Source organism: Cygnus atratus, chromosome 2, assembly GCF_013377495.2.
Source record: "Cygnus atratus isolate AKBS03 ecotype Queensland, Australia chromosome 2, CAtr_DNAZoo_HiC_assembly, whole genome shotgun sequence".
NCBI lineage: Eukaryota > Metazoa > Chordata > Aves > Anseriformes > Anatidae > Cygnus > Cygnus atratus.
The window spans coordinates 21538932-21551935 of NC_066363.1; the positions used below are offsets into that span (position 1 = coordinate 21538932).

The 13004-nt window shown below is 40.1% G+C and overlaps 1 protein-coding gene across 1 annotated transcript in view; it reads right to left on the reverse strand.

The window, feature by feature from the left end:
- Positions 1-9561, reverse strand: part of LOC118247482 (macrophage mannose receptor 1-like) — a 57376-nt gene extending 47815 nt beyond the window's left edge. Inside the window, exons 1-3 of the mRNA XM_035545505.2 lie at positions 9291-9561; positions 4973-5374; positions 3394-3567 (exon numbers count right to left, since the gene is read on the reverse strand). Coding sequence (XP_035401398.1) covers positions 3394-3567; positions 4973-5374; positions 9291-9351 — 637 coding nt within the window. The 5' untranslated portion in view covers positions 9352-9561. The remainder of the gene's footprint in view (positions 1-3393; positions 3568-4972; positions 5375-9290) is intronic.
- Positions 9562-13004: the final 3443 nt, after the last annotated feature.

Below are 13004 nucleotides of genomic sequence, written 5' to 3' on the forward strand. Positions count from 1 at the left end.
AGGCATTCATCCAACCTTCAACCTCCCTCTCTTGGTCTCTTAATTTATAGATTACTTGCATTTGGTGCTGTTCTATAGGACGTTGGTCTTTCATCAAAATAAAGTTCATTTCTGAACCCTTTTTTTTTTTTTTTTTTTTAAAAAAGATATTTCTACTTTTATGAGGACAAACACCTTCACAGAGCGGGTTTTTAGGAAACCTACATGTTATTGTTTAAAGTTCAGTATCCCCAGAGAAACCAGAAGAGGAATCACTTTTCTAGAATGATATATTTTAGCATCTAAACTTAATTCTTAATAAAATACACCTGCATAACTGGAAAAAATTTTTAAAAGCTCAACTTTATCCCTACACTGATGAACTCAACATGCATTTTTGTATACATGGAAATTAGTGAGAGATAGGTATTTCCACTAAGACTACCATCTTTAGTCTTTAAAACAAAGTGAAGCAGACCAAAAATGCACTGAATTTCACTCATAGCCCTTGACAAACAAGCTAAAACCTACAGGAAAGAAAAATTGCCCTATTGATGTAAATATTTATTACAATTAAAATTAAAAAGAATGCTAATAGGTTTATCACATACAGTATTTCTACTGAATCTGGAAACAGAAGAAACGGGAAATCAGTAATGGTCTTGAGAAGTTTTAGTTCCAAAACTGCAAGCTGAAATCTTGCCTTTGACTAGCAGTAACAACACAAGTGTTCTTGTTTGCTTAGTTAGCCATCCAAAACATGCTGGAGTCTCAGTCCAATATTCTTGGAAACCGCATGAATAGAATCATGGCAAAAGAAAAACGAATATAAATCTTGCTAGACAGCCCATAATATAACTGCCATATCTTCCTCTCTGACCAGATAGCCAGGAATGAATCCCATAATAAAGACTTTATAATTTATGAGTGTATAATATAGTATATAATTTATGAGTGTATAATATAGTATATGATATAACTAAATGCTGTCAATAGTAATAAAGAAAATCTAAAGTACACTAAATTTCCTTCACATAGTTATCTTCTCTTAGATATTTTTTCCTAACGTGTTTCTTTCTTTTTCCTACATAAATTTGTGAGGTCCAAAGTCGGATTATGACTTTCAGGTAACTCAGAAGAAACATGGTAAATCACCCTGTATTTGGCCATTTCACAGGGCATTTTGAACTGGACATAAAACCACACTGAAAAATCCTTCAAAACACCTTGAAATGCCAGCATGGGGGAAAAGCCTGACATTAAAAAAAAAAAAGTAATATTTTTTTTAAATCAATACTTCTGAATGAATGCAAGGATGTAGATTTGCCCAATGATTAATATGCAAGGCTAAGACTATTTAAATATTTCCTTACTCCCTGCATTCTTTGTTTACTTCCTAGGCTTTCTAAATTCTTTACAGAAGCTCTAGCTCTTTCAGCTCTCAAGAAAAGAGCCTCAGTGGACTTTTGCCCACTTCAATACAGCTATGGACATACGTCATGACTTGATCTCCTGGTAATCTTACCTTGTGCAACCCATTCTCTTCCTCAACGCCTAGTTTTACATTGCAACATAACATACAGCTCAAAAATACACAGTAATATATAATAATATAATACCTGTAATAATAATAATACCTGTAAAGAATCAGTATTTCCTAGGGTATTAAAAATAGTCTGAAGTGGCAGAAACACTTCTCAGTTTCTTCCTATGGGATTTAAGTTTCATCTGTCAGTGTATCAGCATCTTTTTAAAGTACCAACTAAAGGACTCATAATTATGTTACCTCTACTGGTCAAATTTCCACATTTCTTTTGAGTATAATAATTACTTATGAGTATAATCTTAGTCCTCTTCATACTGGAAGAACATTTGAGTTGGTTTTGCTCACAATAAAAAAAAAGTGACTGGTTCAATTGTAATTTCACTGTGTGTCCAGGCCCTATTATGAAGGGCTGTAAAGGTCTTCATATCAGCACCTTTGCTCCCTCCAGATAGTTTAGAAAAAGAACAATGCTTAAATCTTCTTAAATAAACTTTAACATACAAAAGACTTCAATGTCTTCTGTCTAAAAGGTGCTCTCGATGTTTAACAACTTACCACTGTCATGCAGTGCAGTTCTCAGTCATACAGCTGGATAAAACTTTTCTACCCCAGCCTGTCTCTCATTAAAATATATGACCTAAACATGAATATTTTATAGCCAGTACTGAAGAATTAGGAAGGAAACATGCAGGCAATCAGCATAAAGCAGCTTTTTCCAAAAACAATCACAGTCATCTGAATGGATTTCCTTGAATTATGCCAGAGAACTAAACAAAAATTTAATGATACCTCCTATTTGCCTTGCTCAAAGAATTCTAGACAGGTAGCATACTTAAGCTGATTTGCATGTGCTCTCTTTATGGGATTGATATTTCCAACATGTTTTTATATCTTGAAAATAATATCGGCCTATGGAAAAAATAGCATGCAATTTTTATTTTTCTGAAATAATGAATGCAACATTCATGGAAATCATATGAGGACACTGATACTTCATCATCAGACCAGTTAAGATCAACCCACTCTGTTTTCTTCACATCAAAGGAAAGACACGTTTTTCTCTTTTGTTCGTACTGTGGTCAGTTGGAGCTTTACAGCCAAACACAATCATAAAGAAGGGAAGGAAAAGTGCCACCTCTCCCAGCATGACAAAAAAAAAAAAAAAAAAAAAACAGCTTGCAGGCAAATTGCTTAGTACATATTTTACAGAAGTTCAGAGAAACTTTACTCAAATTGAAAATAATACAAATACATACAAGCATATTACTCCAATTTACTTAAAGGAATGTCAACATTTCTACATAAAGTTCTGTATTTTCATAATATTACAGTTAAAACCTAGCTATATGCAAAACCAGGGAATTTAGAATATAGACCTTTCTTACTGCTTTCAGTTACAGAAGAGTAAGTAATGCAGAAGAGTAAGTAATGTAGCATGTACTAGGACTTAGTAAAAAGTTCACATAAGTTGTCTTATGTTCACAAGGCAATTCATTTGTATGAAGTCTCATTTTTCACTTGTTAAATTCTCGCTTCCAGTTCTGCAGCACAAACTTCTTTGCCATCTTTTGTATGTACTAATGTAATACCTTTACATCTAATTAACTTGCTATTTGAGCAAATGCTGCAATTACAGATTCCAGTATATGATTAACACACTTTCATCAGGATATAGTCAGACAATTGTTGTATGCTGAGCCCTATTTTCTCATAGTTAAGTTGTTCCTAAAAAATAGCAAGCTGCATGGAGACAGGAAACATAAATGTAATCTAAAACTTTGGTACAGTAAAGCAGCCGACAAGAACAGCAATATTCCTAGGCAGCTGAGTAACAGAGCACAGCAGAATCTTCAATATACAAAACTCACATTTCAGTGGGCAAAATCCATACATCTTGTCAACATCAAAGTCTGAAGTGGTTCCACACCAGAACCAGCCGTCTGATCGGCCAGCATCTGTGCAGTCAGCGTACCATTTGTCACCAAACTTAAAAGGGAATACACAAGGTGCTCCATTGGCATTTCCTTTCACTGTGTAGGTATCTAAGGAGACACAACAATTTAAAGATGTGTAAGAGGTAATAAGCATGGGATATGTATCAGTTAAGCTTTATGATCATATTATAGCAAAGCAGAGCTTGCTAGCTTCGATTCCAATCTGTACTTGAAATGGGATGTTGCTAGTTTTCACTCTCTAGGTCCAAGCTCATACCTGTTTCCACAATGAGACAAATTTTTGTCACTTAAGGAAACCACTGGCCAGAAAAGGAGACTACTGACCAGAACTGACTGAGCCAACGCAGGTGCTTTCCCATGCTAAATTTTACATGCATATAAAATCCACAAAGTTAACCAATTTTCTTTTTAAGCCCAAACAACTGTTGGTTCTTGTGTTGATAACTCATTCAATTACTGTCTGTTTTAGATATAACGTCACACAGGTATAAACTTGCAGGATATATACCACAGAGTGACTCCTTCATACTATGCCCAAATAAAATTTCCATCTAAAGGCCAATTTTGTTTCATCAGGCAGACGAGTTGATGAAACTTATCAAAGTAACTAAAGCAGCTTTCTGTGCGCACACACAATGTATGTACCTCGGTGAGAGGATGTACAGAGGAACACCACTTGACAGGGACCACTACGGAGCTGACATACCAAGGTCACTGTCTCACAGAGCAGCTAGAAAACAAAGGGCAAAGGAGAGATGGGCCATAACTCCATCTCCTCCCTGCCTCCTTTCACATAATTTGCTTCGCTAGGGTTCTTTTTTTTCTGGGTCAAGGACTAATACTGTAATCAGCATTCATGTTAACCCTAGGAAATGCATCCTTCCCTTCCTCTGCCCCTTTCTGTTTACCAAAGGGAAGCCAAATGTATTCCCAGGTACTATCATAAACATACATGTATGTACATTTTTATATTTAACTATTTAAAATGTCTTATTTCTTGTTTTCACTTCAGCACCAACCCTGAGAGGCACTTCAAACACCTAGAAATGCACCTTCAGTATACTGGATCTGAAGATACCATGAGTTAATTAAATCCTCACAATATAATTTATATTTGCTCCTCAGGAAGGGGGGGGGAACATAATCAGACTATACGCTGATACTATGTTTTTCTGTAGACATATAAATAGTCAAAGCTATCACTAACTGTTGTGTAATGGTTATACACGTTCTGAATAACCACAGGCTTTCCTCTTGCTCAAAATGAATCACTGTCTTATATGGTTAATTATCTATCATAACTTTGACAAAAGAAAAGCAAAACAAACCCCTCAGAAAACATAAAGCACACTCGTGTGTTGTTGATTTCATCAGAAGTCACACTCACTGATCACTGAAAAGACTAAGGTAATTCTCCTACACTTCTGAATAGTTTAATTAGATACACATAGAAATGAGCTTAGAATACAGAAATTAATGTATAGAACTTTACCTTCATAGCCTCGAGAACACAGATCGTCTGTGGTTCCGTAGACTTTCCACCTACTCCATAAACCAGATCCCTTGTACAGCATAATATTCCTTTCCTGTCTGTTTCCATAGTTGAAAAACAAATCTTCCCCTTGGATTGCAAAGAGAGTCTCATTTCTGCATTCCCATCGCTGAAGTTCGCTAGCCTTGTCACAAGGATACAGAGTGATCGGAACCCAGTCTTTCTTCGAAGGCACTCCCAAGCACAATTTGAACGCTACGCTCATAAGCTGGTGATCTGAGACCCACCTGAATTTTTGTGACTCACTTTCTTGAATGCAAGGAGCGGTAGTCACTGAATTAGAACTTTGAGCCAGTACACAGCGCTTGTGGTCTTCGTTATATATTAAAAAGATGCTAGTATCTGTAAGACAAAAAGCAATGGAATTATTTGGTTTGAAGTAATCTTACCTATTATCTAAATGAAATATGAGTCTGGATGCTGCTCTTGGGGTTAAAATCTCATCATCTGTTCAGCAAAAGAAGGTGTGTTACTCCTGTGGACTACATCTGTTCAAGTGGCTGAGAATGCAAACAGTTCAGATTTTGCAACATTTCAACTATCTTGCATCAGTGAAAGCATCTATACTCAAAAGAGCAAGGCAGTAGAGACAGATCTAGTGTCTCCTGCAGCTTTAAAGCATGTTTGTTTTTTTTCAAAAAAAAAGTGTTGTTTTTTTTTTCCTCCTAAGGAAAAAAGCCCACTCACAATTTCATTTCAAGCTTCAGCCACGGGAGTTAATGGGAGGAGGGAGCACGCATGCCATGCACTGGCGCTGAGCACTCAGCTCCTTGATCCTGGCTCCCAAGTGTGAGAAGATGCCTACAGCATAAGTTCTTCAGGCTCCATTTCCCCTTGATGGAGATTTTTGCTCTCATAAGCTCTGCTAAAATCCTTGAAGTCTTAACTGAGTGGAAGGATTTTTATTTTTTACCCCTTGTAAACAAGCTACTTGTAGGGCTAGAACAGCATATTCATTTTTCACTCAACTGCAGTAATCGGTGATTACTTTGTCCTTTCTTACATTTTTCCAGTGACTGAGAATTTCTCCTCCTTCCTCTGATCCCCTTGAGATACATTTTAGGATGGTAAATTAACAGTTCACTGATATTCTATCTCAAAATGTAACAGACTGCACAAGGTCTTAAAATTGTATTTTAACTGGGCTACAAGCTAGGAAAAAGACTAATTTATGTTACTCTGGGGATTGAAGCTAATTGAAATATTATTTATTTTAATGCTAGATTACCAAATTAAACAAATTCTACAATGAAAAAAATATTTAACGGGAAACAGGTTAACCACAAAACATTTTCCTGTCTCTGCTGAGGCTCCAATGTGGAAATGATCATAATTTACTACAGGAGAACAACCTGGAAACAAATAACCTCTATCTCAGAGAAAGAGCTGACCTAGACTTATTTCACCCATGGTTCAGTTTCCTTCTCCTGTCCTTTGGCTTCCAACTCACTGGGAAGCAGTATAAAACTGATGAGCACTGGAGACAAAAATCGTTGCCTTTTGCCAATCAGCTTTACTCACAGACAATACAAGGAAATATATAATTATCACTTCTGGTGATAACTTTATTTTAATTCTGCATTTCTACTAGGATTTAGCACAATGATACATGCAATGCTTGCAACTCTCCTTTTCCTGAAATCTTATTTAAAGCTTCCAGTTAAAAGAAAATGTCACACTTTTTCACAAGTGTGGAAAACACTGCTTGATCTTTTAAGCTGCTAAAATTTTATTTGTGGCTTAATATAACATTATATGTTTCATGCGACTTGTGGTGTTAGAGGACACTAGGCATGTGAAAAATGTACCCCAAAGTCAAAAGCCTGGACTGCTGTACCCAGGCCCAAAAGAGTGTGAAGTTTTGGCTTCAGAGACAAGGTCAGAAAGCTGAATAAAGAGGCTTGGCCAGTGGGGGTGTGAAAAAATATTTGGTCCTCTGCTTTTCTGACTGTACCTTCACAAAGTGTAAGCAGTATGTAAACGCAACACAAAAGCTTTTACAAGGGCCCCAGTGCACACAGGGATCTGACAGGGAATAACACTTAGGAGTTATAAACAGATAAAGGGCCAACATAGCCAAGTAGGCATTAAAAAGAAATTGGCACCAAAGCAGGATGGAAGAACAAGAGGTGGAAGAAGGCAGGAGTAACTGTGGTTGAGACTGCAGTTGGAGAATTTCCTTTTCTTTGTTGTAGCTCCTGATACATCCATGACCATACAGCTGATTTGTATCACGGTCCTGTGCTGCTCCAGTTATGGCTTTACTGCTGTGTCTGTTCTGCCTGTTTGCACACCAAACCAAATTCCCACACAATACTTTGTGTGAGATATTAGAGAGTCTATAAGAATATCAAACAAGCCAGGTATCTGTGAAACACCCATTATGCCCTGCCAGCTCTTCTCTGTAACCGCTTGATATCACTTCTTGTCAACATATTGAGTTGTATCTGTAAAATGGGCTGTGCAGAACTATTCATGTAACTGTTAACTGTGTTTCTTCACCATTCTGTAGCAACATTTGTCATAGAGCTCCCATAACAGGGGCCCATTCTTCACTATAGATGAGCTGGAGGTGGTACACAAGAAGGTTCACCAGAGCATCATCCCAAATACTACGGTCTTGGTACGTTGAATTATGGCAATTTCTAAGAGAGTAACATATAACGAAGGTTTCAAAAATTACTCCTGGAAAAAGGTTCATAGAAACCTTCCAGGCATAAGTACCAACTCATCTCACCCTTAGAACTGTACTGGGCCTGTCTGGGATGGAGTTAACTTTCCCCACAGCAGCTCATACAGTGCTGTGCTTTGCACTTGTAGCTAGAATGGTATTGATACTGTACCAATGTTCTGGTTGTTGCTGAGCAGTGGTTGCACAGCATCAAGGCTGTGTCTCTGGCCTCAGCCCCCCCCAAAGGCCGCTTGGCTAGGGGTGGCCAAAAGGCTGGGAGGGGGCATAGCTGGGGATAATCCATGCCATAAGATGTCATGCTCGACACTAAAAGCTTCAGGGGAAGAAGAACAAGGGAGGACGTTCCAGCAGTTGCCTGGACATCATTTGCTAAAGGGTAGAGATAATAATTTTTTTCTTTGCTTTTCTTTCATTAAACTCCTGACTCAAACCCACAGGTTTTCCTCCATTTAATTTTCTCCCCACACCCATCATCCTCCTGCTGAGGAGGGGGAGTGAGAAAGTGGCTGTGTGATATTTAGCTGCCTGTCAATGTTAAACCACAACAATAACCCATCCAGAGGCATCTAGCATTTTACCTCAACTGTCCCAAGCAGTTAATAATAGATTCTTTTCCCCACAAGGTTTCATTTTTCTTTACCCATCACACTGATGGTTTGCCTATTTCTGGCCCCAGAAAGCATGTACTGTAAAATGTTACTGACCAAGTACCTTTTCCACAGTAGAGATTACATTCTAAAAGTTCCAGTATGCCAACACAGCTTCAGATTTTTCAGCTTTTTCAAACTATCACAGACTACATGAGTGTAAATTAAGAAGTGACTCATTAAGCCAGTGAAGGGCTACCAGTGTCAAACACCTACTAGGAGCACCCCAACAGCCAGAGGCAAGACAGCAGGAAGTAATGAGGCAGCAAGCAGGTAGGATGACTGTCTTCTTCTCCACGGAGGCTCTCACTTACCAGATAGCCTACAATGATTGCTGCTAACTACACAGAGCAAAAAAAGGGTTACAAGCTAGTGTTACAAAGCTGTGCTTCAGTAGACCTCAAACTGGACTGCAAAGGATGCCGAGAAGGCTTTCAGGAAGGGTTGAGGCAAAACTTTTGCTGGAATATAGCAGTGCACTGGAAATCAGAGAAATTCTGAGGTGCAAGCTCCATGTTTCATCCAGACTACCCTATGACAATATCTGGGGTACTCTAACACCCCCAGGCAGCCCTGCTTGGTGCCCACTACGACCCAAAAAACCTGAAACCCAAAGGGCCGTCTCATGGGGCAGCTTCACCCACTGATCACCTCAGGGTGAGGACAGGGCGGCAGCTGGGGCGTGCGGCTGAGGGAGGGACGGACGGGTGGCGGCCGCCTTCCCTCCGGCCCTCCCCGACTCCCCGAGGCTTCCCTCGGGCAGCACTGAGGGGGGTAAAATGGCGGCGGGCTTCACCCCGTCCCGCGGGGCTGCCCTCCACCTGCGCGGGGGTTATCCCCACACACAGCCGCAGGTCGGCGCCTGCCGAGACCCCTCTCAATTCCCGGCGTATCGTGCACAGCCCCTGCGGGCACTTACCCAGCAGCGGAAAAGCCCCGGGAAGAAGTACGAGGAGGAGCAAGAGCAGGGAGGGAGCCATCGCCGCGGCTTCGCCCGTCGCGCCCCTCCGCTGCGAGGAGAAGGCTTCCCGCCGGGCAGGTCCTCCGCACTTGTGCAGGGCTGGTGGATCGGGGGAAAGCTCTGGGCTCGAGATGATAAGGAAATATCCTGTCACATGGGGTGCTTTGAAATAACAGGAATTCGCTGTTCAAACTTTGCTTTCCTAAGCTGATTTTCCTCAGCGGAGGGAAGAGCCTCCTTCCAGGCACATGCAGGTGATAAAGTGGTGATAGCTGAGGGGCGGGCTGGGTTGTTTTTTTTTTTGTTGTCTTTTTTTTTTTTATTTGGATCCCCTTAGTGACCCTGTTAGTGCTGCACGTGAGTTGTTGCTTGCTTTTCTAAGAAAATCAGCCCTCCGGGGAGGACGGGGAAGAGGAGCGTCCACCGTGAGCGAGCAGGACACCTCTCCTCCTGCCCCCTGAGGGGAGCCCGCACCTCCAGCAACGCAACCTCGCCCCGGCTTCTCCCAAACTGCAGGAGGAGGAGGAGGAGAGCCCTACTTTCTGGAAATCAGGATTTCGCTGCCCCCCCCCCCCACCTCACTCAGGTGGCAGGTGCCCAGGGGGGATGCACGGAGCTGCAAGCTCACACCAGCCATCAGTGCCCAAGCTACAGACGAGCACACCGGCTTTCCATGAAAATGTGCCACGCATGTGTTTACTTGGTTTTTGCTCACCAGCTGCTATGAGCAATTAGGTTTACATCTGTAAATGCTGGCTTTTACAGCATCATTTGGAAACAAGCCCTGATTACTGTTATTATTTTTCTTGTCTGCACTAATACCCACGTTTCAACGTTAAATGCCAAGGATCAGAACCAGATTTGTTGCCTGTGTGAGTAAAGTCACTGGGAGTTGTGGAGACTGAAGGAAGAAAGAGAAGGACTGAAGCACCTCTTTAAATATTTCTCCAGCTTTTTCTGAGCTCTAATAAATTTCAATAGATTTTTGTTCTCCTTCTGACTTTGATGGTATCTACTTTTAACATGATGTAAATCTTGCTCACGTAATCAGAGTGTGAGGTGGGGGGGAAATAGAAACTTGCTAGCTTTCACAAGCTGAAGCATCTTTGTGGAATTTAAGTAATCTTTCTGAAAAGGTGCTTTTAGAGCACAATCTGTCTTGAAGTTTTTACAGCTTCTTGCTGGGCGGACCTCACTAAATGCTTTTTTTTTTTTTTTGTGAGGAGCAGCACATTATTGCTTAGAGGCTGTTACCAGTATTTGATCTGAAGGGTCCCAAATTGATGGAAAACATAAGCCTTACTGCTGTCTTACATATAGAGGCTTTTGCAACATATTGGACTTACTGAGCATACACATACACATGCCTGATGAATTGTACCATGTGCATGTTGTGCAGTTGTTCTTGTACCATCGTGCACTCAGAAATCTCTGGTCCGTATAGAAAGTTTTCTAAAGCCTCTTTGCCGGAAGTTCTGGGTGGAAAAATAGAGCAAACACACATGTGAAATTAGTATGGAAGGAAAAGGGGCAGAGAGAGCAGATACTTTTACAGTGCTTTTACAGGAGAAGAAACAATGGAGATGAAATCCAAGCCCATTTGAATTCCATGACAAAACTCCTGGTAACACAAGCAGGGATGCCAGCCAGGCACCTGAGCTCTGTTGTGCCCTCCTATGGACAATGTATGGGAAGTGAAGAGGAAACTCTTCATAATTTGTATTGACATCTGTGGTCCCATGTACACAGGAGCTGGGAAGTATTTCAACCATAATCTGCAGAGATCTGTATCATTATGTTGATGAATTTTCATCTGGGAAACTCCATTCCACAACTGATATGAATTCTCTTGCTGCAGTATCTGGCACTTGTTATTCACTAACTACTTGCAATAACCTTTATGCCGAACAAATAAAAGATCCAGGTGCTTTCACTGAGGAGATACAGCCAACTTAAATAATCATAGCACAACTCAGAAATGAAGAGTTGCCTCATATTCTACCACTGTCACCTCAGAAACATTCAGGCATTGAAAAGTGCTTTTAGATGTGGAGGGAAAAAACAGTTTCCTAAATCGCCTTAATATTTGTTCACATTTATTTTAATAGTAGTTAGCAACTATGGGAAGCCTAGGAAAACATCTAGTGCTAGAAGGAAGAAGTCAGACCATGGAGAATAATGCAGATGTCCCAACAGCAGACCATCATCCACATTCTGTTTGGGAATCCTTGGCATTCTTTTGGCTAAGGATAATCAAAGAAGGGACACACTATGTCAAGTTCAGTCTCCATGTAAGTACAACTTCCATAAAAGTCTTATAATTGAAATAGCAAAACAGGCTGCATATAACCTAAGTGCCTACATGCATCATACAAACAAGGAAACAGTCAGTGGCCACACCAGGAATGACCTACATTTGGAGGTAACAGAATAAACAGTATCAGACAATTCTTGGAGATTCCCAAGACTGAACTGTACAATCTTAGCAACTTGATCTAAATTTCAATGTAGGCCTGCTTCAGTGAGGGGGGTCATACCAGATGGCTTCCAGAGATCCCTTCCAACCAAAGTGAGACATCAGAAGAGCTACTCCTAAGACTAGAATTCCAGCCTTTCTTGGGATCTTTGCATCACTGAATTAGTTCCTTTCTAATTCTTAAAAAATGCCTTTTCCTCATTGTCCCTTGCACACACTGGAAGTACTGTCACTTCAAACTCATTTTGATTGTGGTGCAGGTATATATAGAGACACATGACCCGCTTAGAACAGCACAGGTCTGGACGAGTTTAATCAGCCTCCATGTCTCATCTGCGGAATACTGCTCAACAATTAAGTCTGGGTCTAGCTTACGCTTTAGGAAACAGTGTACAAGTACATAAATAGTATATTCTGATTGTAGCGCAAGGGGAAGAATTTCTCTATTTTGGACAAAAAGATTCAGCAAAGTCTTAGGCTATAGTGATTTGTAGGCAAATAGTTACCAGAACTCCAATCTGCTAAATAACTAATGACAGGTTACTACTTAAAACACGCCCTAGATAGACATATGTTTTCATCTTTCTCTGTGGGTAGCAAGCCAGCTGCCATTTACATTTGGAACACAAAGGCCTAAATTCCTCTAAAGCAGGTCAGACTCTCTCCAGTTCTGGCACATATAGTACTTGCAACTGGTGACTGTTCCTGGCAAAATACCCTGAAAACCTGAAGCTGCAGTGGCTCTTGACTTTTGATAGTCAACAGGAAAATGGAAAGTTCTGTATAAATGAAATCATATCCAGAGCTGAAACATAATATCCCTATTTTGTTTGTGTTGAAGCAAAAGAACTGGATTATTAGCCATTCTTTCACATTTACATCCAAGATGGTTTTTTTGATGTTTCGTGTGTGAGTCTGTATCTCTCAGGGGGCACTCAGTAGTTTTCTATACATTTCAACATTTGCATTGTGGTGTACAATAAACATACAATTAAGAACAAAAAGCTCATCATCACTACTATGACAATACTTATACTATATTAAGGAGCTATATGAATATGATATTGGGCACTGAAAAAAATAGGAATTGGCAAATTTAATGTTTCATTTTTATGCAAATCAGATTGCTTCGAAATGTTATTCAGAAATTGATTTTGACATTTATAATTTCTAAAAACAAAACAGAAAAAAATGTT